Raw genomic sequence first — 23,827 nt, forward strand, 5'->3', positions numbered from 1 at the left:
TATGATAAACAGAAGGCCTCTTATTTATAATACTGCAAGTGTCCTTATAGTTTATAAAGCAGTTTATATTTTCAGCATATAGAAATACAGAAAACATGTATTTCCAGTTCGGGAGTACAATATACTCATCACATGCATCAACATTTTCTACATATAAGCTTTTTTTTTTTTCCTTTTATGTACAGTGTTTTACCATTCAAATTCATTTGACTTTTTCCTGCACTAAGCTATTTATTCTCATTTTGATCACTGAGATTCTTGCTGATTTTACTTAGCGCACATTCAGACAGACATTAAAACCTTAGCTGACAAGGCTGCACATGTTCCTATAAAATAAATTGTTTAACACTTACTGTAGCCCTTGTCCATCAGAAATGTCCAATTTCTCACCTCCTGTTGTATTAGTCAGTATTTTTGCATTGCACACTTGCTAGTGCTGCTGTTTGTGTATTCTTATAGAAATCCTTCCTGTTTAGTAGATAGTTTTGCTCTGCCCTGACCTCTTAATTGATCATGTCAGGGTCATTTGCAAAGCATGTACTCTTGCAAAAGAAACATTGATCCAAACCAGATTTAATTAAACTTAATTTAAGATGTTACTGGAACCCAAATAATTACAAATTAGTGAAATGGTTTGGGGACAGATTTTTCAAAAGGTGCTGACAGACAATTGGACTCAACAAATCATTAATTTTCATCAGATGCCAACTGCTTCAGTAGGCTTTTACTTAATTTGTGATTAAGGGGCCTGGTGTACAGATATGAGTAGAAAACTTTTTTATAATATATGCAGAAATCTTTTATACCAGCTCCACTTAATAATCCCCCCTAACCCAAAGGGCAGTAGATGTTCCAAGGTGTCGCTGGAGGTGTAACGCCATCAGGGACGGTCCTCGGGCAGTTTTGTGCTGTGTATGGCTATCCATAGAGAAGGTTGGCCCGTTGGATGAGCCGTTTCATCCTGGAATGGAAATGTCATCTGTTGGCTGAGACTCAGGGAAGGCATTACACTGCTCAAGCAGTGTGAGATAATTAGAGCATCACTGCCAGCTGATCAGTACGTTCTTATTTGGTGGCCTGCACAAGCAGGAGCCAGGTAGTACATCATGACATTGCGAGTTAAGAGTGTTTGAGATGCTGTGCAATGGAAATGCTTGAGACTTGTGACTAATGCACCACTTTTCCCCAGGTCCTCAGACTAGGAGTGCACTTTTGGCAATGGACCACTGTGAGCTGTAATCTCAGGGTAGAAGAATTAAAGCTTTTGGCTTGTACCTTTACTGTTTAATTCTGGAATTTTAAAATATGTATCTAGAGTAAAACGGGGCTTCCCCAAAAAGTTTTTAAGTTCATTCTCTTTTTTCTTGAAAGATACTACTTTACAAACTGGCACGGGACAAGCGAAAGTGAACCCTCAGTGTGGAGACATTCCCCAAAGAAGTCCAAGAACTCCTACGAGAAGAAGCTCGCTCCAGAAGGAACCCCCATACTTGATGCACACTCCTTAGAATACATTTTTGCACAGGTAAGAGCTGTTTGCCAGTCAGCTGTATTAGGAATACAAGATCAATTTAATACAGAAGTTGTGTCTGCTTTAAAGACCTATTTTCAAACACTAAAGCTTTTCTTTACATTTCAAACACTAAAGCTCTATATCAACAGCTTATATCTGTTCATATAAATAAGCATTTTCATCATACCTCTGCATAGTAGAACAAAGAGAATTTGTTACATTTGCCCATATACAGAACTTAGAAGAAACTCTCTTACGCAGTCCAAATAGGGCTGTATTTTTACAGCATACTTTCTTTAACATTATCTCTTTTTGGATATAAATGCTACCACCTTTTGTGCAACATTTTTTATACAGCTTCTGTAGTTTATAACTTCTACAGGAATTTCAAAAGCTATGATAATATAGTGTCCTTTCAATAAATTTTATTGCATGGTGTTAAAACATTGCCTGGTAATGCACTGTCCCAGAGCCTGCTTACATGCTTTTTCCTTTGCACTTTCCACTTGTTGGTAGCACATGTAGTGTGTTCTACCTGGCAAGCAGGCAGGGCCCCTCTTTCAGAGGCTTATGCTCTTAACCAAAACAAGTTAACTCACACACACAGATAATTTTGCAAGCGAGAAAATTTCTGCTTTCAGCAAGGAAAAGGGAAGTAATCTCTTCAAAAGATTGAAGTTGATGGAGGTTTGTGAAATGAACAAGGTAAATATATTGGAGAAAAACATGTTTACTGTTAGTTTGGAGTTAAAGTAACTACAGAATTTTCAGATTTAAATATGTTTGTGCCCTTTAGAAATGAGCTAGCTTGAGGCTACAAAAAAGAACACTGCTGTTGTGAAACCACAATCAAATAAAATACCAAGTTAGCCACAGCTAAGTGTGCATTTTGGTGGTGCCACTTCCATTCCAAAGAAATGAAAGGAGGAAAGTTGTTTTTTTATTGCATAATCAGCTCATGCTTTATTTTATTCAGGATGTGAACATATACCTATGTTCATTTATGCAGCTTTGCAAAATTACTGCTTGAAAGCATGCCGCAAAGCTGATTGTGTCCATCTTTCTTTCCTCTTTAATTTTTTTGAGTGCCAGTGAAAAGAGCCAAAATACCTCTCCAATTGCTTAATGGGTAAAAACCTCAATTAATATTGTCCGACAATATTACATTAGCAAAAATTTGCTGCTAAATCACGCCATCTAGAAAGAGAAGTCAAAAAGAAGAACATTAGTGCTAATATAATGCAACAGAAGCATCTCTGCTCTTTGACTGTCAAGTATTTCTCAAGCAGCTTCAGAGCAAGGTGGCTGCTACTGGGAGATTGGAGCTGTAGTTTTGCCATGGAGCAGCAAAGTCACTAAAGAGATCAGTGGATGAGAAGCAGAGATTAAGTGCCTATTCTGCACCAAAAAATATGATGGTACACCAAAAAAAATGCTAGAAGGGTGTGGTTTCTTTAGCTAGTAAAAAAGTTGATTTTACTGATCTAAGAGAAGACTTATTCTATTGCACAGCTCTTCCCTTCTTTCTCTACCCCTTCTTTTCATGAGTTTCAGCCTTTGCTGTTCAAGGAGATTGTGGTCCTGTGACCAAATGCCAATTCTAATGCCTTTTTTTTTTTTTTTTAAAGGGACAATATGATCTAGTGAAAGGCCTGGCACCAGTTCGTGATCCTAAAAATGATCAAGAAGTTCACGAAATTGAAAATGAATGCCTGGGGATGGCAGTCCTTGCAATCTCTCACCATGCCATCAAGAAAAATATGAAACTTCCAGAGCTTCCCAAAGATATCAGGCAAGTTAGGATAACTTATTGTACACTGTTAGGCCTGCAAGAAGCAAACTAGCCCTCCTCTTCTGGAAGGTATATTGAAATGTTTTACTCTTTGCAGTCTGACTGGAGTTACAAGCTCCAACATTAGTATTGCTGAGTGGGTCTTCCTAATGCTATTATTAGGGCTATGTAATGCAATATCTGAAGTTTTATTTTCTGGAGACTGTATGAAATTTTATGCAGCTAGGGCCACTAACACACTGATGTGCCATGTACTGATTGATACGCTATAAATTCAGGCTGCTGGGGTCAGTAGGTTCAAAAATTAGAACATTATGAAGTGGCAGTCTAGTGATGAAAATGCTAAGTCAATAGAGCATCTTATTAGTGACTCATTTTAGTAACACTTTAATTTCATATATCACATCAAAATAAAATTTTGATGCTCCAACAGGTATTTCTTTGAAGTTATAGTTTCAGAGAGCATGCAAATAAACACAGTGGATTATAATTACAGCTCTGTTATTCCTGCTGCTTCAAATGTTATCTTTGAGATTTGGTTTTGAATGGGTTGTGTCCACCTGACAACAAAACTCTCAGATAAGGTTATTGTTTGAATTGCCACTGCCTGCTGTTACTGTAGACCAATTCTGTAGCCCTAAATGTCCAACAATTTACTGCATCTGTAAATTACTTTTGAAGTAAGGCAGTTACATTTTAGAGAGTTAAAAGTTTAGGAAATGACAATATTTACCCATAGCACTCTTCTTCCTTCTAGTTACAAGCACTATATTCCAGAAACTTTGAACAAGACCATCAGACAGAGGAATTTCTTGACCAGAATTCGGATAAATAATGTCTTCAAGGATTTCCTTAAGGAGTTCAACAATAAAACCATTTGTGACACTAATGTGTCTCCACATGATCTGAAAGTTAAATATTTGTCAACAATGGAGACCTTGACTAAACATTATGGAGCGGAAATCTTTGAGACTTCATCTTTGCTGATTTCATCCGAGAATGAAATAAATAAGTTTAATTGTGGAGACAATGAGATCCTCCCGCAGTATGAAGTGATCATAACAGGAAACAATGGAATTCAGTGGCGGCTCAAGCCAAATGTAAGTATTCCTGTGTAATTTGGAATTAAAGGATAACTTTGGGGGATCTGAAAGCTCTTATAAAATGTATATAACCTTTAGAAGCTGTGGCTTAGCTTTTCTGTAAGAAGGTTTCTTTCATGGGATTATAGGATCATTCAGGTTGGAGGAAACTTCTGGAGCCTGTAGTCCAACACCCTGCTCACAGCTGGGCAAACTGTAGGGTCAGAGCAGGTGGTTCAGGGCTTGATCCAGCCATGGCTTGAAAAACCACCAAGGATGGAAATGGCAAAACCTCTGTGGGCAGCCTGTTCCGCTGCTTCGTTGTCCTCATGGGGAAAATGTTCTTTCTTCAATCACTTTTGAGCCTCTGTTCTTTCAATTCATGCCCATTTTCTCTCATCCACCTACCATACACAGCTGGAAAGAGCCTGGTTCTGTCTCCTCAGTAAAGCCCCTTCAGAACTGGTGGCTGCTATTAGGTTTCTCCCGAAGCCATCTCTTCTCCAGGCTGAACAGTTATCCTTTGTGATTGAAGTGGGACAGTTTAACCTTGGTAACCTTAAGTTATCCTTTACATCTGTAAACATTCCAAGTCTTGGTGTTAAGCAACACTTACAGGAGCGGGCCAGACAGCCGCTCTGTGGTTTGAGCAGCTGATAGCTTTGGGCAAAGGGCAAGATGACAGTACTTCAGAAGGTAACTTCTTAAAACCATCTATTTGGCTGATAAAGCCCTTGTCACCTGCTTCTGTGAGCACAAAAAAAAAAAATGGCCAGGAAAGACAAAGACTGTCCTGCCTTTGCCAACCCAGATACAAGTCTTGAAAGATCAACTTCTGTGCAAACCCTCAGGATTTGGTGCTCTGTTGTGATATCAGGCAATTTTATTTTTTTGTATTTGGTAACCCCATATTCCACATTAGCTCATGCTGATAGACATTTCATGAATTAAATTATATTACAGTGACACTACAGGAAACTTTCTTATATCAGTAATGTTTCATACACTGTTCTCCATTTCAGCCCTCCTGAGGTCACTTTGCTTAACCACTTCAGTAGTGTGTGTACATGACCACTGAGTAGGCTTTAGGGTGGGAGAGAACACACAGATTTCTCAACTTGTAATACATGAACAGATTGACCTCTTTTGGCTTCCCGCAGGGCTGAAAAACTTATTGATTCTGATCTTTTGTACAGAAAGTGCTGTGCTTCACTCTGTTTAGACACAATTAATGACCTCTGTCTCTGATGGAGAATTTCCAGTTAAAATTATAATATTAATGGAGGAGAAGGGAAAGAACTTATATTTGAGAAAAAAGCTTTTAAGAAATGCAGCCTGGTTCTTGCAGCCTCATAAAATTCTTCCTCTACTGATTTATAGACCATGTTTAAACCTAACCAAACACTTCTGTCTCAGGGAGAATCTTTCCATGGATAGCAAGAGGCTTTGCTCAGGCCTGCAATTCACATCCTTTAGGTGATTTAATGGGTTGGTAGTAGTTGCCCCAAAGTTTTTTTGTGTGTGAGGTGCCCAGCTTTGCTGTGGGCTGCAGAGCTGCACGTGCTGCAGCACGATGGGGCTCCTGCTCTTGAGCTGAGGCCTGAAAGGTTCTCTGACACATACTTAGGAATATTATTATCGAAAGGAAAAAAAAATGAAAGGGCTAGTTTGAAATTTCCCATCATATGGGTTAGAAGTAAGCTGCCTAGCTAAAGATTGCACAGTGGTTGCTGACAAAACTTTATGTAAATTATGAGATTTCTTTGCTCTCAAACCTCTCCTTCAGCCTCAAGACAACTGCAATATAGGCACACCAAGATGCAAGCAGGTGTTTAATTCAGTGCAAAAGGTGTAGAAATTAGACACCTGTGGAAGATTATTCTATCTTGAGATCGTTTTACAGTAAAAATACTGTGCTAAAAGCATGTGTTTTTTGTTAATATACTTTCATCCCAAATATATTTTCAGCCTGCACAGACAGAGAGGGAGAAACACAAGACGAAAAGGAGAAAATCAGATGGCAAAAGTAAAAAAGAGGAAGAAAAACACAAAATTCAAGATTTGTGGAACAATTTTTCCTATTTTCCTGAAATCACCCACATTGTCATCAAGGACTCCACCGTTAGCATTAACAAGCAGGATAACAAAAGGATGGTAAGAACCAAGCAGGGGTAGGTTTCCCTCCTGCAGGAAGAAGCTGCAGTGATGACAGAGCTGTTGGGCAACGTGTGACGAACACTTTGAGAAGCATTTGCTAATAACAGATAAGTGGGCTGACCTCAGTGTACCAATGCAAAAGAGCTAGTTAGAAGAGAAACCATTCAACAAGCACAGGACTTCCTCCACCCTTCTTACTGCACACTGCTGGTGTTCATCAACTTCTTCTCCCTCTGAAGCCCCAAACTTAAGCAGGCTCCTTGCCAGGTTTCCCAGCCAGTGGCCTTCCTGTGTGCATCTTGGATGGCCAAAATCAGCTTCAGGAAGGAGAAATTCAGAAGGGATGACAGAGGGAGAGAACACAAGTGTGGAGAGAATCTGAGCAGAAAGTTGATTTATGAATACCCACTATTCATGTCCTGTCTGCTCCCTTTTGCTGGGGGCTGCAGCTGTTAGAATTTAAAAAGGAGCCCCCAAAGTTGCTTTGGCTTCAAATCCAGCTCGTGTTGTTTTACAAAGGCTAGCATGAGAGATCCAGCTCTCATGTAGGATCACAGCAGACCTCACATCCTGTTTGGTAATTAAAGTTTCTAGCTAGTAAAGCAGCGAGGAGAGGGAAGGGATGGAGGGGAAGAAACATACACAGTATATTCCCAGAGTATACAATTTTTTAAGCCATCCCCTGCAAAAAAAAAAAAGATAAAAATGAGAACATACAAGTTGTTTTGTAATGTTTAACAAAGTTTTGTGTTTTTGTTTTTTAACTAAAATATCTTTTTCTATAGGAATTAAAACTGTCCTCACATGATGAGGCCCTGTCGTTTGCATCTTTGATAGACGGCTATTTCAGACTTACAGCAGATGCCCACCATTATCTGTGCACAGATGTGGCTCCCCCCCTGATTGAGCACAACATAAAGAACGGATGCCATGGGCCCATTTGGTTAGTAAAATGGTTTGGTTTTAGTTTTCCCGCTCAATTTGTCCTTACAGTTCTGTTGCATGTTGAATCCATTGAGGAAATTTTAACATTTTTGGTTCAAGGAGGCTTCCATACTGCCCAGGATAAGTTACCAAGGGGTTGTAGGACAACATAAATACCATCAACCAAGGCACCTGGCCATAGTGGGTTTCATTTTTATGATTCCAAGCTAAATCCTTCCCCCATGCTTATATGAACACTTAATTAGACGAAGTTTGCTGAAAAAGGAAAAGCTCCTTTACCTATGGAGAAATGGAGAGTTGCATTTTCAGCAGCACTGACTGTACTCCTGTTGCCTGCAGCAGAAGGACAACAAAGCTCTCAGCCTCCAGATAGACCAAACCAAGACAACTTAGAGCATTAAAAATAAAAAACCCCCCAACTTTCACTAGCAGCATCTTTGTTGTACTGCTGCATTCCTAACAGGTTGCAGTCATTTTGTTTTCATAATTGTGCCGGCCATTACAAATGGCATGTATGACATGTGTGTGTATTTCAAACAAATCATGTTTTAGTAATAGTATAACAGTATAAATAATAGTGTAAGTATTTCTGAGTTGCCATAGTACCTTGCTTTTGTGGATTTTATTACTAGTTTTAGAATGCACGTGCTCATTTGTCAGTTTTCCTCATTTATGCATTAATTCTTTCAGTACGGAGTACGCCATCAACAAGCTGCGACAAGAAGGCAACGAAGCAGGAATGTATGTGCTGAGATGGAGTTGCACAAACTTTAACCACATTCTCATGACGGTGACTTGTTTTGATGGCTCAGAGGTACGTCAGGGGTGGCATTACCAGCAGTCACCTGGTCATAGAGTCCTGTTCTTTAGGAGAGTCGCTCTTCCCTTTCTTGAAAGCTCGTTGACTTCAGCAGAGGTTACACTCTTGTACTCACAGGTTCATTTTCTCTAGACTTTTGTGTCAGCTCTGAAATAGGACTCATTAAAGAGCAATAGAATACAATACATGAATACAATTCAAATTAGGCTTTTTTTTGCGTTACTTTATGCTGTGAAAATTACATGCAGAATTTGTTACTGCAATTTACCTGATGTTTCATGAGCATTAATTTAAATATAGGAATGTGTTTCTACTGAGACACTGAAAAGGATAGTGAGGAAGGACAGTTGGCTTTACATGAAGAGCACTGCAAAAAGAGTCATGCAGAGAGTTAGCTCAGGGAATATGTTTTATAAAATATGAGAGTAATAAGGAAAACTTCAAGAGGTGGAATGCGTGAGAAAATCATATAGTTATGATTAAAAATAGAAAATAAGAATGTAATAATTATATAAATTATGTAAAAATTGCCACCAGTTGGAAGCCCACAGCTGACTTCCTAGTTTTTGCATGATACCTAAACTTTTTATGAAACAATAATATTATCATAAAAACTTACAATTTCCTTTTGAGAAAAAGATTACAAGAATGAATGAGGCCAAGAGAGGAAATCTGAGACAAAGAATGTAAAATGATGGAAAAAAGACACCGTTGAGAATAGTAGCCATTCCTTAGCATGGATATAGGACTCTTCATCTGTAGTCCTTTGCAACAACAAAACCCCCCTAAAACAGTGAAGAAAATCACTGTCTTAGGGCAACAGAGGCATTGAAACAGGAAATGAGTTTTGTCATGGAAAATGTTCAGCCTTATTGCAAGGCTTAGAGGGGGAAAAGGAAGAGAGGTTTGCATGAAACTACGTGACGTGAGGGATGAGGAAGCAGAGGCCTTGAAGGGGCGCAGGCCTGAGATAGATAAGTGTGAGGATCCATTCATTGCTCTCCAGTGCCTTTGAATGAAATTGGAAGACTTGAAAAGCCTGAAATCTTGTGGATTCAGCTTGTTGAGCAGCCTGCCTTGTGAAAGGGAGTCTTGCTATCTTTATGTAGAGGCTTTGAAACCAGGGGCCGAATTGTGTGATTCTTAACTGAGAGGAGAGAAAATTCCTACTGAAAAGGGCTTCCCCCACGCCCTGCTGTAGGGCTTTAAACACATAAGCAGTAATTCAGGCTTGTTAGATGCTTGCATTTTTATACTACTCATCTTCCACTCTGTTTTTATGACCTTTCTTCATGGGACCAAAGCTTTGGTTAGAGAAGCCCAGCTCAGGAGCTAGGCTTTAGCTGGCCCTAGGTGTGATTCTGAAGGCTTTTGGGGAACTTTTGTGAGAACTTGTCTTGTGTGGATTTATTAGCTTCTGTGAACATTCTTTCCCTTTCATGATTAATATTTTGCCTCTTTCTCCCCTCCTTCCCTATCATCAGATGTTAAATAATTCGATCCAGTATAAGAACTTCCAGATTGAAGTGGAAAAGGGCAAGTATTTCCTACATGGTTCAAACAACAATTTTTCATCCTTAAAAGAGCTGATGGATCACCTGAAAGGACAGATACTTCGGACAGACAACATAAGCTTCACACTGAAGAGGTGCTGCCAACCAAAACCAAGAGGTAGTGTCTGTTCCTTAAGAGAAACAAACTTGGTTGTCAAAAAAAGATAAACTTTAGAAAAAAGAGGGATTCTTAGTAGGACCTTGTATGAAACTGTCACTTAAAAGAGTTATACATATAATAATGTTTCTTGCTTGTTTATTTAAGGGGAGTCTTGTCAAAGAGCAAAGGTAAGCACTGTGAACAAGGTGTTGGGGCTTTCCTTTCAGTGGTAGCAGCAGTAGTGGTAGCTCAGTGCTGCTTGTCACGAGCCTTTTTTTGTATGAACTTTTCAGATGATGGTGAGAAAAGTTCAAGTTTGCCTTTTAGCACCTAAACATCTGGCCCTGCAGTATCGACAGCAGACACAGAACTTCACATTTGTTTAAAAAGAAAATGTCACAGCTGACTCACAGTCACATGCTGAAAAGCTGTGGTGAAGCAGGGGCCATATAAGGGTCTTCCTTTGCTCCACAGTCACGTAGGCCAGGCAGAGCGTGGCCATGCAGCACGCTGCTTTTCCTAGAGTTCTAATTCTCCAACCTTTGGTTGGAGTTTGCTTACTCTCATTATGATTTGTTGATTACTTCATTAATTTTTCTGAAGCAGAGGAGAAGAATTGGCCAGCTGCTGCTATTAAGCAGAACACACTTCATGCCAGTAGAACTGTCTGTGAGGCCAGATGTTGGATGGCCTGGGACAATCACGCTTTTGTTAAACTCTCTGTGCCAACACTTACTAGAATTGTTTGCTATAAACTACAAGTTTCTCTCAGCTTAATTTTGTATTAAGAAAGAGGAAATACACAGTGGTGTGGTTGTGCTGATCAGATAGTGATTTCCTGTCAGAATAAGGGGAATAACTGAGCTACATAAATTACCTTCTTGTTTTGAAGGTTTTAGAGGAGCATGTTCTGTAGCCAAGCACTTGAGTTTATCCACACTTCTTAAGAACAGTGCTAGATGTCTGGGGCACGGAGACATTAAACATTTAGGCATTTTGATTACATTTTAGTAGATGTATTTGGAATAAAATAAACAAAACAGGTCAATGAGTTGTTGTCCACCCACCTCTGATTTTCCTTGGCAGTAGTTCTGTTTCTTTTTTTAAGGCAGTCATGTCCCTGGACTTCAGTGCATTATCCTTAAAATTTCCAGTTCTGTCTATTCCTTGTCTTATTCCTTAATTTTAATTAAAATCCTTAATTCCTTATTTTTTTTGAATTTCAATTTAATTAGCTATTCACAAAGCAATAATGTGCTTAAGAAAAATATTTTTTCCAATCTATGGCCCACTGCTGAATGTTTTAAGAGTGCTAGGTGATACTTTTGTCTTGACATACATGTTCTGCTCCCAGTAATGGGAGGGTGAGATCTATACAGACATCCAGAACCATCATATAATGATAAATAACTTCTGCTATCGAACACAGGAAAACAAAATTCCTATCCAAGCCTTTTGGATATAATCATGCCATTCCCCTGATTGGGAGCAGCGGGGAGGTGGTGCTGGGCTTTTGTGTCTTTGCCTTTGTTTATTCTCTCCAGTGCAGGTTTTACGCTCTCAAAACAGAGACTGTTAGTGTTTCCCAGAGCACAGGACATTTTTGAGAGGATGGAGAGAAGAAACAAGGCTCCTGCTGTCTCTTACCCACCTGCACACTGGGAAGGAGACACTGCTGTCTGTAGTAGTTAGGTAACGGGGACCCAGCTATTTCTCAGTGCAGTAAACACTCAACAGTTGCTTCTGCACTATACTCCCTGGTATGGCTGACACTAAGCTTGTAAAAATAATGTAAAACACAGCTGTAGTTCCATGAATTCTGTTGAATGATAGAACCAAAGTTGAGTTAATTCAGAGTTTCCTTTCTCCTTCGAGCTCATCCATTTGGGAGTTTACCTTGTGTATACAGTCTTGTTACTGGCTGAGAGAGATGAACTAGGCAGCCATCTCTAAAGAGTCTTAAAGAATATTTCTTCTCCTTGCCTTGCAGAGGTCTCCAACTTGCTGGTGGCAACCAAGAAGGCTCAGGAATGGCAGCCCACTTATCATTTAGGGCAGCTAAGTTTCCATCGAATCCTCAAGGAAGAAATCATACAGGTAGGTAGCTGCTGCACTGTGTGTGCACTGTGCCTGCTAAGGTAATATAAAACCACCACATTCTGCCTGGTTGGAGGATTCTTTCACTCCCATTTCTTTTTAGCAAAACTTCCTTTGAACCTCAACTTATATTAAAACCTTCTAGTAAAGGAACACAAATGTTTATATGCTCTTGCTTGGGAAAAGGGAGAGAAACTTAGAACTAATGTCCTTTGTCACACAGTAAATTGTAAATCCAGCAATTTTCTAGTATACTTGGAAACAGCTGCATCTAAGATCATTCTTAAAACAATGAAAAAAGTCTTAGCTGCTTTTCCTGCTCAGTTTGATTACTGACTGCACCTATATCTTTTGAGACCTGATATTTTACAGAAATAGATGAGTTTTAAATTAAGATCCTACAGAAAAAAATAAGACTAAAATATTCTAAAGCTCTGAAGGGTCTTGAAAGTCAAAATCTTGATTTGTAAACTGATTTAACATGCAAGTTTCCAAATTTTCTGACAGTCATATACAATTAGGGACCAGAATAAACTTCAGAAAGCACGGAATGACTTCAATGCATGAATCCAATTTAACATGTCTGGAAGTTTTTGGCTCCTAAGCCATGCAGTTAGCTGAAATTGTGCCACTGACTTGGGAGGATTATATGGAGTGGGTTTGCTTGGTATATTTACAATCAGCACACAGACTTTTCCTGCTAAGTTATTTCAAAGAAGAATCCCCTACTATTTAGGAAGAAATTGAGAACAAATTGTTCCACTGAAATATGACTCCATGTAACTTTGGGGAAGTCATTAAATATTGCATCAATAGCTGATTATTGTGAATAAGAGGCCAGGTTTTTATTTGCATATTATCTGACACTTAGTCTAGTGATAGTAAGTCACTCTGAACCTGTTTGGTGCTAATGGAGATGTAATATTGCATTAATATCACGGGGTTTCCTGGGGGTGAATATATTCAGAATATTGAAGGAAAGAATAACAAGTATTGTTTGCTTTCTAACCTTGTGATAGCTTTAGGTGGCTAATTCTGAGAAAGATTACAGCAGATTCACCTATTCATGTAAATCTACGCTTGTTTGTGTCGTGTTTTGGTTTGAAAATTTATGGTGTATTACCTTTTAGGGTGAACACCTTGGAAGAGGGACAAGAACACAGATTTACTCAGGCATTCTCAACTACAAAGATGATGAGAGTGAAGGGTATCAAAATGAAAAAGAGATTAAAGTCCTTCTCAAAGTCCTGGACCCCAGCCACAGAGACATTTCCTTGGTAAGTTCTGTTTATTGGTTTTGTTCCTTGGGTTTTTTGGTCTATTATGCTGCAAATGATCTCCCCTCACCACACTGGGCAAAGTCTAAATGTGCAGCAGGGAAAAGGGAAATTGCTGAAGGTGTGGAGGTGTAGCACATCCCTACCCTGTTATCCTGCACGTTACCAGAAAACACCGTGACCTTTTGCAAATGTTTCTGTTCCTTGGCGGTCTGTGAAGTGCTCGGCTGCCGCGCTCAGCAGCAGTTTCATGGCTGGTGCCTTTCCCTTTCCAACAGGCCTTCTTCGAAACAGCCAGCATGATGAGGCAGGTTTCTCACAAGCACATCGTCCTCCTGCACGGGGTCTGCGTCCGCGACGTGGAAAGTGAGTCCGGGGAGCACCTTGGAGAGGGCTCTTGGAGCAGGCTTGGGAAGGACAGGGCAGCAAGGTGCTGAGGGAGGGGTGATTAGCAGCTGGGTCTCCCACATGTGTTCTTAATGCAGGGAAAGGAACCAGAGCAGCAAGGCAGCTGCAAAGTCCCTGCCACTAACAAGATTTCCCTCCCAGTGCTCAGCAAGGGCCTTACAAGCTGGTTCCTTGAAGTCAGACAGCCCAAGTGATAGCAGTGCAGTCAATATAAATATTGGCTTTATATTGATACAATACAAACCCACCTGCCAAGAGAAGTTACTTCCCTGGGGAGGCTCTGCCTTCCGGCCTTTGGAAGGCTCTGTTCCCCATTTAGTGTTCATTTGCTGTGTGAAGCCTCTTCTCACCTTTTAATTGGGACCATTAATGAGCAGTGAAATAAATTTTAATGGTGGTGAAATAAAGGCACACAATATCCAGCTGCCCTGGGAAAAATGGAAGATGATAACAAGTGTCTCAAATTACTGCAGACACTGTGGTTGTTGCAATACTGATAAAAGCATCTGACTTTATAGATATCATGGTTGAAGAGTTTGTGGAATTTGGGCCTCTGGATCTATTTATGCATCGGAGAAGTGAAGTTCTGACAACTCCTTGGAAATTCAAAGTCGCCAAGCAACTTGCGAGCGCCCTGAGCTACCTGGTAAGAGACCTCTTGTGAAAAGCATTGCCTCTACCATGCAGTCTAGGACATCATGGATTTCATTGCATTTGTGATTAAAGGAATTTCCTTGCTCAGGCAGTAGCACTATGCAATATAAGGATTTTTTTGGATTTGTTATGTGGCTTTTAGTAGAGAGAAAGGCTCTTAGAGAAAATGATTAGGTCTCTTTCTGGCAGCACCAGCACATACAGCCTCTGTGTTGCATTTACCACCAGTTCATGGGCTGCACCTGGAAAATTCCCAGCTACCACTTCTGCAGTTACATTCTTTGTGAAGAAGGAATAATTTTGTTCTCTTTTTTTCTCCAAATGCATCAAGGTCCCTGAGTAAATATGCTAATACCCAAACAGTCTGTCTCCCTGCTGCTTCTGCTGCTGTTTCTCTCTAGGATATTTGTTTCCAAGCTACATTTTTGGGTTTCAGCTGTGAATAGCTTACATTGACAGCCTTCTCCCCCATGCTAGAGATGATAGAGCATTGCTGGATTATTGCACTCATCACATTCTTTTTCTCCCTTATTGCAGGAGGATAAGGATTTGGTACATGGAAACGTATGTACTAAAAACATGCTGCTGGCAAGAGAAGGAATTGACACCGAATATGGTCCGTTCATAAAGCTGAGTGACCCAGGAATTCCAATAACTGTGCTGACCAGACAAGGTATGGGATGGGAATCAGATTTTTCTCTTCAACAGAGTCAGGTAGAAGAAGAGAAAAGATACAATTTTAGAATGTTATTTTAGAACCAGCTCTAAATTAAAGTAAACATCTTTAGAGATACGAAGGTTACACAGAAGTGAACGAGTCTTGCAGATATTGGGTGCTTGTATTAATTTATCTTAAAAAGCTATTTAGTGAGATAGCAGAGAAAAAAATCTTAGTTTCTGGATATTTAGCTGTTGATATCAACTCTGAAATCCTTTGGCTGTGCTTTATCTAAGAATGTGTGGAGCGAATCCCCTGGATTGCACCTGAATGTGTTGAAGACTCCAAAAATTTAAGCATTGCAGCAGATAAGTGGAGTTTTGGCACAACACTGTGGGAAATCTGCTATAATGGAGAAACACCACTGAAAGACAAGACATTAGCAGAGGTAAAAAGCATGTTACACAAATCTTACCTTCAAATCTCAGATGCTGTCTCCTTGATGCTTCACTTTCCATGCTCAAGTCAGGCTGCTTTCAAGTCCTTATAAAAAGTCAGCTCAGCTGAGCTGGATAAGTGGCTGATGCCATTTTAATTACCTCAGGTGGCAGTGGCAATTCTTGTCCTTGCAATAGAGATTGCTAATTATTGCTGCCCCATTGGCCTTGTTAACTGTTATTACACTAAAAAGATGTCACGCTGCTGCTGTCACACCCGCTCTCTCTTAACCCTGTGTCCAGCCTGAAGCATTTTGAAGTCACATCAGCTTCCCCTGTCCCACCGCCACCTCTGGCAAGGCAAGCAGAACTAGCCACAGGCATGGAGGGGAGAAGAGGACATGGATTTTTGTGGTGCTGGAGCACCCATTAACCCAGCCAGTGCTAGACAGAAAAGCTACTTTTCATTTTCTGGTTCTTTTAGGTGTCATTCTGCTACACTGCCCAGACCCAAATCGTACTATCAAGGCGGTTAGTCATTGCTTGTGCAGCTGGATTCAGTTTGATAGATTCAGGTTGGCTTCTGAATGACTGCAGCTGTGAACCACTAAGCAGCACTGACCACTCATGCTGTTGACATCTCCCTTCTCATTTTCACTCAGCAAGAGCCATTCGCAGCGCGCAGGGCAGCCCTCGGCCTGCTCCGCGCGGGGAGGAGGAGGCTCCTGCTGCCCGGGCAGAGCGCTGGAATGAGCACGAGGCTGCCCCGTCCCCCCCCAGAGCTGTCCCCGAGCAGCCGCTCCTGTCCTCCTCCTCCACAAGCATGTCCAGCTGCCCGTGTGTCCCTAGCTGTGTGGGAGATGGTGACACTGGTGTCTGGCAGAAAAGCCACTGCTGAGGGGTGGAATATGGAGCACTTCTTCCAGAAGCATCAGGTGGTCTAAGGGGTTGCTCTGAAGGCCAGCAGGCTCAGCAGAAGTCAGAGCTGCTGGTCCACGATGTAGCATTGCTGCTGCAGGAGGAGTTTTTTTTTTTTTTTTTTTTTTTTTTTTAACTTTGCTGAAGTCAAGCAAAAGCTCATGGTTTTTTTATGGTCCCCTCTGCTGATGCGGAGCATGGGTTTATGCACCTAAAAGCCAACACAGGTGCAGGAGTTTCCATTTCCACCTTGCAGAAAGAGCGGTTCTACGAGGGCCATTACATGTTGGCAACCCCGTCGTGCAAGGAGCTGGCGGACCTGATGAAGCAGTGCATGAACTACGACCCCAACCAGCGGCCCTTCTTCAGAGCCATCATGAGGGACATCAACAAGCTGGAGGAGCAGAGTAAGGCGGGATCCGGCTGGGCACGGAGCAGCGGCGGCTCCGGGCGGTCTAGCAGAGCCTTGCAGGGGGGTGGCAGCACCCGGGCTCTGTATGGGGTGTGCAGGGAGGGCTGTGTCCATAGCTGATGGAAACGGCCTTTCCTGTAGATAAAGGAGTGTTTGATTTGGACTGAATGTGCCACTTTTGTGTCCTGCGGTTTCGTTTGATATTCCATATGTCACACAGCAGCTTCAAGCTTGGCTTGAAGACAGTTTGATCTTGAGAGTTCCGTAGGCCTCTGTTGACTGCCAGCATTAACCTAGATAACGGATTCCTGGTTCACCTCATATTAACATCACTAAAGAGCAACTAAAAGATTGGTGTCTAATAGGGTTAACACTTGACTTCCCGTGCCTGGATGATCATAAAAGCTGAATGACTCCTACAGACCTGGATGGGACGTGTCAAGTGGCCAAGTGTAACCAGCACCTTGCACAGCTGAGCTGGGTGACCCTGGAAGAAGCTCCAGCAAGGAGCCCATAAAGTGAGAAAGGAAGAGCAGCAAGGGAAAGGCTGTCATGTGCAAAGAGAAGGAATTCTCTGTTAAGAAGTAGGCAGGAGTTAAGTAAGAAAAGTTAGTGACAGGAAGGATGGACACACACTAGCAGTGGCGGGGCTGGAGATGATGTTGCAAAGTGTGAAGACCAAGATGTCCTTGCAGGGATCTGTCCAACCTGTGGCTCTTTTTCCCCTTCCAGATCCTGATATTGTCTCTGAGAAGAAGCCTGTTACAGAAGTCGATCCCACCCTCTTTGAAAAGCGATTCTTGAAGCGGATCCGTGACCTGGGGGAGGTAGGTGACATGTGAGCTCGGGGCTCTACGCTGAGAAGCAGAAAGGAGCGTTTCTGGGCCAGCTCAACCTTGTGTCCAACGAGGGCTGAGCGTGAGAGCAGGCAGCATGGGAAGGGAGGAGGACGTGTCTATTCGGAGCTAAACATGGCCCAGGTGCACGTGGTGCTCAGTCCCACTGTGGAAAGGAGGCGTATCCTGTACGGAAAGCTGGGCAGTGTCCATGGAGGCCAGGGTGCCATGCTCCAACCTGCAAAGATGCTACTAAAAGTGGCGTTTCTGATCTCTGTATTTTCAGTACAAGTGTGCGCGTTCCCTGCGTCCCGGCAGGAGCCGTGGGGCAGCAGGGCCCCACGTGGGGCCTCGTGGCGCTCGGGTGAGCGAGCGTTGCCATCAGTAATGCTCCCCTGCCTTCTCTTACACTTAGGGGCACTTCGGCAAGGTTGAACTCTGCAGATACGACCCCGAGGGCGACAACACAGGGGAGCAAGTGGCAGTTAAATCTCTAAAGCCAGAGAGTGGCGGGAATCACATTGCTGACCTGAAGAAGGAAATCGAAATCTTGAGGAATCTTTATCACGAAAACATTGTCAAGTATAAGGGAATTTGCACAGAAGATGGTAAATCCTTATGCAGAATACTAAAAATACATGCCTTAAGATTTTATTATTTTTTTTTTAAATAAGCATTTTTAAAAAAAAGCAAACAGCCTTGCTTCCTATCTTAAAGAGTGAGTTAGATTTTTTTCTTTTCCCATGAGGGAGGGGACAATTTATTACTAAGGGCAGACTGGATTCTGTGTCCCAGTAGCAAGTTACCACTGCAGCCCAGTTACAACCCCATAGTCCCACAGGGCACTATTAAAGGCATATAGTCTTCATAGAAAAGAGTCTTTTTGCCTTTTATTTCTCATTTCTAATAGTGATTCTTAAAAGTCTTTATTTATGAGTATTACTGGTGCTGTGTGGAATGGCCCTGCTCTGGATTTGTAGGGCTCTCAGCAGCGACGGCTCGTGGGAGTTGGTGACTTGTGGGCAGTGGCTGCTGTAAAGAAACAGCCGAGCAGGGGCATGAAAAATTATTGGTGGTGCTGACACGAGAAAGGTGACCTGCCTGCAAATGGACTCATCTGTTATGTTTTTAGGAGGAAGTGGGATTAAACTCATCATGGAATTTCTTCCTTCTGGGAGCCTAAAGGAGTATCTCCCACGGAACAAGAACAAAATCAACCTCAAACAGCTGCTCAGATACGCAGTGCAGATCTGCAAGGTGAGCCTGGCGGCAGTGCCTTTTTTCTTTTTTTTTAAACTCTTATGATTAATTAGTTTAATACAATGTTTAATAGGCAAAATGGGAGGTGTGGGGGGGAGGGGAACTTGGGGCCTGAGCAAACCCCTTCTCCTCACTTTGCCTCCAGGGATCCGGATCCTGAGGCAGCCTGCCGGCTGCTTCAGCTGCTGTGGCCTAGCCACGAGCTGCCTTTGCATAAAAGATCTCTTTAAGAAGTAGAAGTGGCTCCAATGGCAGAATTGAAAGTAGGAGAGGGAGGAGAGCATTTTTTTAGGGAATGTTGGCAAGGAAGAGCCACGTGCAGACCTTAACAGGAGGAAGAGTGTGAAGAACCAATGCAGGGAGTAAGACCATGCGAAGCAACAGGCTTCCTGCAGGAGGCTCGAGGTCAGTGGTTGCGGTGGACAGGGCAGTTGTAAGGGAAAAAACACCTGCAAGACACCTCATTTTAGCTGTGGATGAGGGAGCTGTTGCCATGCAGAGCAGGACTGAAGAGAGCAGTGGGGCTGCTGAGAGCTGGAAAAAACAATCCGGAAACAAGAGCAGCCTTGACAGGATGAGAAACCCAAAGGCAGACGTTGGAGGGAGGAGGGGTAAGAAAAGGACCCTCAAAAGTGCCAGGAGATGCTGCTGAGGAGATCTGGATAGAAGTTGCTCCATGAGCAAGGAAGCGTTTGAAAGGGAAGTTGGGAGAAAAAACAGCAACTTCACTGTTGGAGAAACCAGCGTAAAAGGTGTTCTTCCCTCCTAGGGCATGGATTACCTGGGCTCCCGGCAGTACGTTCACCGGGACCTGGCAGCCAGAAACGTCCTCGTTGAGAGCGAGAACAGAGTGAAGATTGGGGACTTCGGGCTCACCAAAGCCATCGAGACCGACAAGGAGTATTACACCGTCAAAGACGACCTCGACAGCCCTGTGTTTTGGTAAGAGCATAAAACTTACTGTCATTGACCAGCCTGTGCAATAGAATAACTTGGCTGCTCCCATGGACTTTGGCAGCCGGGAAGCCTTCCTTGTTTGATAATGATTAAAATAAACAAACATACACCATCAGCACAAGGAAGAGGCATGTGGCTGACTAGGCTAAGCTGCAAGGACACCATTTACTTTGTCCTGAGCTTAATGGTCCATTTTCCCTTTATTTTGTTTTTTGGTTATTTTGGCTCTGTTAGTTTCAGAGCAATTTGCTCTGTAACAGTTGTAGCTAGGTCACTCCTTACGCAGCATCCCAGGCCCTCGGGGGAAGATGTTAATTTATATGTTCAGCTACACGAACATAGATGTCGTTCTGTAGCTTAATGTCAATGCTGCAGGCGGGATGTGCATGAGAGTAGGTCTGAGCACGTGGAAAAACAACTAACGGAGCCGCGCGGTGCCCGCAGGTACGCGCCGGAGTGCCTGCTGCAGAGCAAGTTCTACATCGCCTCCGACGTGTGGTCCTTCGGCGTGACGCTCTACGAGCTCCTCACCTACTGCGACTCCGAGTCCAGCCCCATGGCTGTAAGTGCTCGCTGAAGGAACTGCTGGGAAAGCTGCTTTAGCTATTCATCTTTGGGGGGGAGATGTTGCAGTTCAAATGGCTGTAGCGACCTGGTTCAGGGATATCTGCAACAGGGAGAAAGAGATGGAATCACTTTCTGTGTTACCTAAACAATCCTCATGGTTGTATTGCACTCGAGCACCTGCACAAGGGTAAGTTGTGGTGACTACATGCCCTGGTGAGGAAACTAGTTTTACAGCTTCCATTCTGTTTTCTCACATGCTTGTATGATGCATGTAATTCTGTAAATATCTACTGTTCACTTAGAGATTCAAATACCACCTTAGCATCAAGTTTAGGGGGACGGGTTTACGGGGCAGGCGAAGGCACCGCTGACTCGTGCTGTTCACACAGGAGTTCCTGAAAATGACGGGTCCCACCCAGGGGCAGATGACGGTAGCGCGGCTCGTTCGGGTGTTACAGGAAGAGAAGCGGTTGCCACGTCCGCCCAGCTGCCCCGAGGAGGTAACGGCCCCGACCCCTCCGTAACGGATGTGCCCTGACCCCTCGGGTATAGGGTCCATGCCCCGACCCCTCCGGAACGGGCTCCTTCTCCTGTCTCCGAGGCCGGATGGGCAGCGAGAGCCGGGGGCAGCCTGCGCGGTTGCAGCCCGGCTGCTTCACGCAGGCAGCGCTGCACGCGGGCTGCGGGACGGCACACGTGGGGCGGCCTCTGCGGAGCCCCACGAGGGCAAAACGGGGGAAAGGAGCAGCCCCGCCAGCCGCCGGGTCACCACGGGGTGTTGATAAACGAGGCCCCCCTGGCTGTGACCAAAGAGGTGCCCTGGAATCGCGGCGGGGCCGCAGCCCCGGCCTGTTCTGCGGCTCCCAGCAGCAGCAGCCAGCGCCACCCCTGACGCACCCAACCCAACGGGGCAGCAGGTACCTGCCCGCTCCCCGCACGGTCCCGGGCCCGGTTCTCCCGGCTTCCCTGGCGTTCCGCTGCTCCCGGCACGGAGAATCTGCTCCTTGATTTTGATTGGAGGAACAAATGAAAACCCTGTTAAAAAATTCTTCTTGTTTTTTGTTAGGTTGACCAGCTCATGCGGAAGTGCTGGATATTCAAACACGATGAACGGACAACTTTCCACAAGCTCATACAAGGATTTGAAACAATTATGAATAAAATGTAATTCCTTTTTTTTTTTTTTTTTTAATACTGTCAGTACTTCAAATGTGTGTCAAAATATAAATGCCCTGGACCGTTTATTTTTTAACTACTGTAATTTGTATTCTGACTGTGCTAATGTGCTTAAAGGATTCTTTTTCCAACAGTTTTCCTTTTATATTTTAATTTGGTCAACAGTTGGATCAAATTAATTAAATGGTAACTTCTTTTGCTCCAGTTATTGCAAGAGAGTTTTATCTTTCTCTGATGAAGGTAGTTAGAATTTGAAGGATCCTGGCTGAATACGAACTGAAAGAATGGTCTCAAAAATGCTGTAGTTTTCAGTGCATATAAATAATCTTTATGTACCCTTTACAACAAGCAAATCTGTTGTTCACATATAGTCCTAGAATACCAAAACCAGCGGACGCAAGAGAACTTACTATAACAATTTACCAGTTTTTAAGGGGATCTTGTAAAAGCTTTTTTGTTGTTGTTGTTTTAAATTCTGGCTGACAAGCAGCTGTCACGTGCACTTAAATTTTAGTAAAAAGTCAAAAAAAAAACACCCATTAAGGCACAGAAAGGCAGCAGGTCCGAGTGCGTTCACACATTAAGAACGTAATCTGTGTGTCACGTTCCTCCCGCAAAGCATCAGTCAGGATGTGTTAGTGTTAGCGCAGTCCCTGGAGAGCAGCCGGGCCGGGATCACCGGCTTTTAACCAGCTCAGCCCTCCTGCCTCCACCACCCACCTGCTAACGCTGCCGGGAGAGGAGCCAGGAGGGCCCCGATGCCGCCCGCGCTGCTCCCGGCGCTCTCTGGCCAACAGCTGATTCAGCAGTTTTTCTGCAAAGCCCTGGGGACAGAAGCGAGGTTAGGACTGTTCATTCATGCTGGACAGTTATACTTTAAATCACAACAATAGCATCGTACTTCAATTTGACTTACGGACTCAAAACACGCAGTGAAGCATTCGCCCGAGGAGGGTAAACGTTCGCCTAAGGAGAGCGGGGCCAGCCCGGGACCACGCGCTGCCGTCAGGAGCGGACGCGGCCTCGTCCCGCCGGCGCTCCGGCACGGCCCGGGCGCTCCGCGGAGCCGCCCGCGCCCAAACTGGAAACCCCCCGCCGACCCCGTCCGACACCCGGGCACGAGCCCCACCAAACCTGAATTTCGAAAATGCTTTGAGGAAATAATTCTGGCAATAACTGAAAGATGTCTTTAAAGATATACATATATTATATATATTATATATAAACCCTGTAATTATGAGCTGCAACCACGTAAGATTTATTTTTACAGTATTACCTGTCTTTCTGTATGTCAGCTATGATTCTGATTTAAAGCTCTACGCACTTTGTTACTCTTTATACAAGGCTACAAAGCTAATAAAGTTTTTTTTTTTTTTTTTTTTTTTTCCTCCATGTGCCTAACTGTTTTAATTGTAAATCAAACAGAGGAAGGTTTTTCTTTTTAGAAATGTAACTTTCTAGCACTGGTTAACAGAAGATGATGTCTTTAAAACCAGCTTTCGTACCTGAAATTATTACCTGAGATGGTTCCATTTCAGACAGCCACTGTAAAGACACCAGCAATTCATTTTTATTGAAAAGGGCAACGCTTTGAGGAAGTTACCTACAGACAGGTCCAACAAAACTGCTTCCCAACATACACACCCACAACGTGTAAATTTTCCATGTAAAAGCTCTTCAGGGCAGATACCACCTACCTGCTCGAAGCAGCCCTGATGTTGCAACACAGCGCACAGCAGAGCCGCTCACTTTTAACAAACATTTATTGAAAACAGCACAGAGGCTCTAAATACACTTGGTAGGTCTTCCTTCCAGGATTAAGAGGAAGTATTAAAAATATAAAGGCCTTAAATGCAGAGGTCTTAATCCTGGAAAAAGCAAAATTGTGGAAAAAAACACATTCTTGAGTTAAAAAAAAAATTACTATCAAGATGTCTTCATCTTTAACTTGTTCAGCCTGAAAGCTGGGGCAGGGCTCCGAGGTCCATCCTCAGTATTTTTATTGCTTTTGGCTGGTACGTTACTAAAAATCACCCTGTTACTTTTCTTCTGCGTGTCCGACCGCTGTTCATTTCAGCGGGATGCGGAGAGGGGAAGGTGGGTCCATCCCGCAGGAGCGCGGGTCACCCGGCTCGCGCCAACAGCCACAGCCCCCGGCAAACCCGCCTGCCGCACGGGGAGGCTCCGTCGGGATCCTTATCCCGCGTC

At 43.2% G+C, this 23,827-nt stretch overlaps 1 protein-coding gene across 1 annotated transcript in view; it reads left to right on the top strand.

Moving 5' to 3' along the window:
* Positions 1-21,866, top strand: part of JAK1 (Janus kinase 1) — a 53,472-nt gene extending 31,606 nt beyond the window's left edge. Inside the window, exons 5-25 of the mRNA XM_088522421.1 lie at positions 1,372-1,525; positions 3,142-3,305; positions 4,063-4,405; positions 6,356-6,541; positions 7,330-7,487; positions 8,180-8,303; positions 9,794-9,980; positions 11,953-12,059; positions 13,190-13,336; positions 13,615-13,702; positions 14,263-14,390; positions 14,936-15,071; positions 15,353-15,504; positions 16,668-16,818; positions 17,556-17,650; positions 18,075-18,267; positions 18,792-18,916; positions 19,689-19,861; positions 20,321-20,438; positions 20,833-20,943; positions 21,510-21,866. Coding sequence (XP_088378547.1) covers positions 1,372-1,525; positions 3,142-3,305; positions 4,063-4,405; positions 6,356-6,541; positions 7,330-7,487; positions 8,180-8,303; positions 9,794-9,980; positions 11,953-12,059; positions 13,190-13,336; positions 13,615-13,702; positions 14,263-14,390; positions 14,936-15,071; positions 15,353-15,504; positions 16,668-16,818; positions 17,556-17,650; positions 18,075-18,267; positions 18,792-18,916; positions 19,689-19,861; positions 20,321-20,438; positions 20,833-20,943; positions 21,510-21,611 — 3,142 coding nt within the window. The 3' untranslated portion in view covers positions 21,612-21,866. The remainder of the gene's footprint in view (positions 1-1,371; positions 1,526-3,141; positions 3,306-4,062; positions 4,406-6,355; positions 6,542-7,329; positions 7,488-8,179; positions 8,304-9,793; positions 9,981-11,952; positions 12,060-13,189; positions 13,337-13,614; positions 13,703-14,262; positions 14,391-14,935; positions 15,072-15,352; positions 15,505-16,667; positions 16,819-17,555; positions 17,651-18,074; positions 18,268-18,791; positions 18,917-19,688; positions 19,862-20,320; positions 20,439-20,832; positions 20,944-21,509) is intronic.
* Positions 21,867-23,827: the final 1,961 nt, after the last annotated feature.

Source organism: Tinamus guttatus, unplaced genomic scaffold (assembly GCF_059628265.1).
Source record: "Tinamus guttatus ecotype Peru unplaced genomic scaffold, ASM5962826v1 Tinamus_guttatus_pri_ptg000153l, whole genome shotgun sequence".
Classification (NCBI taxonomy): Eukaryota; Metazoa; Chordata; class Aves; order Tinamiformes; family Tinamidae; genus Tinamus; species Tinamus guttatus.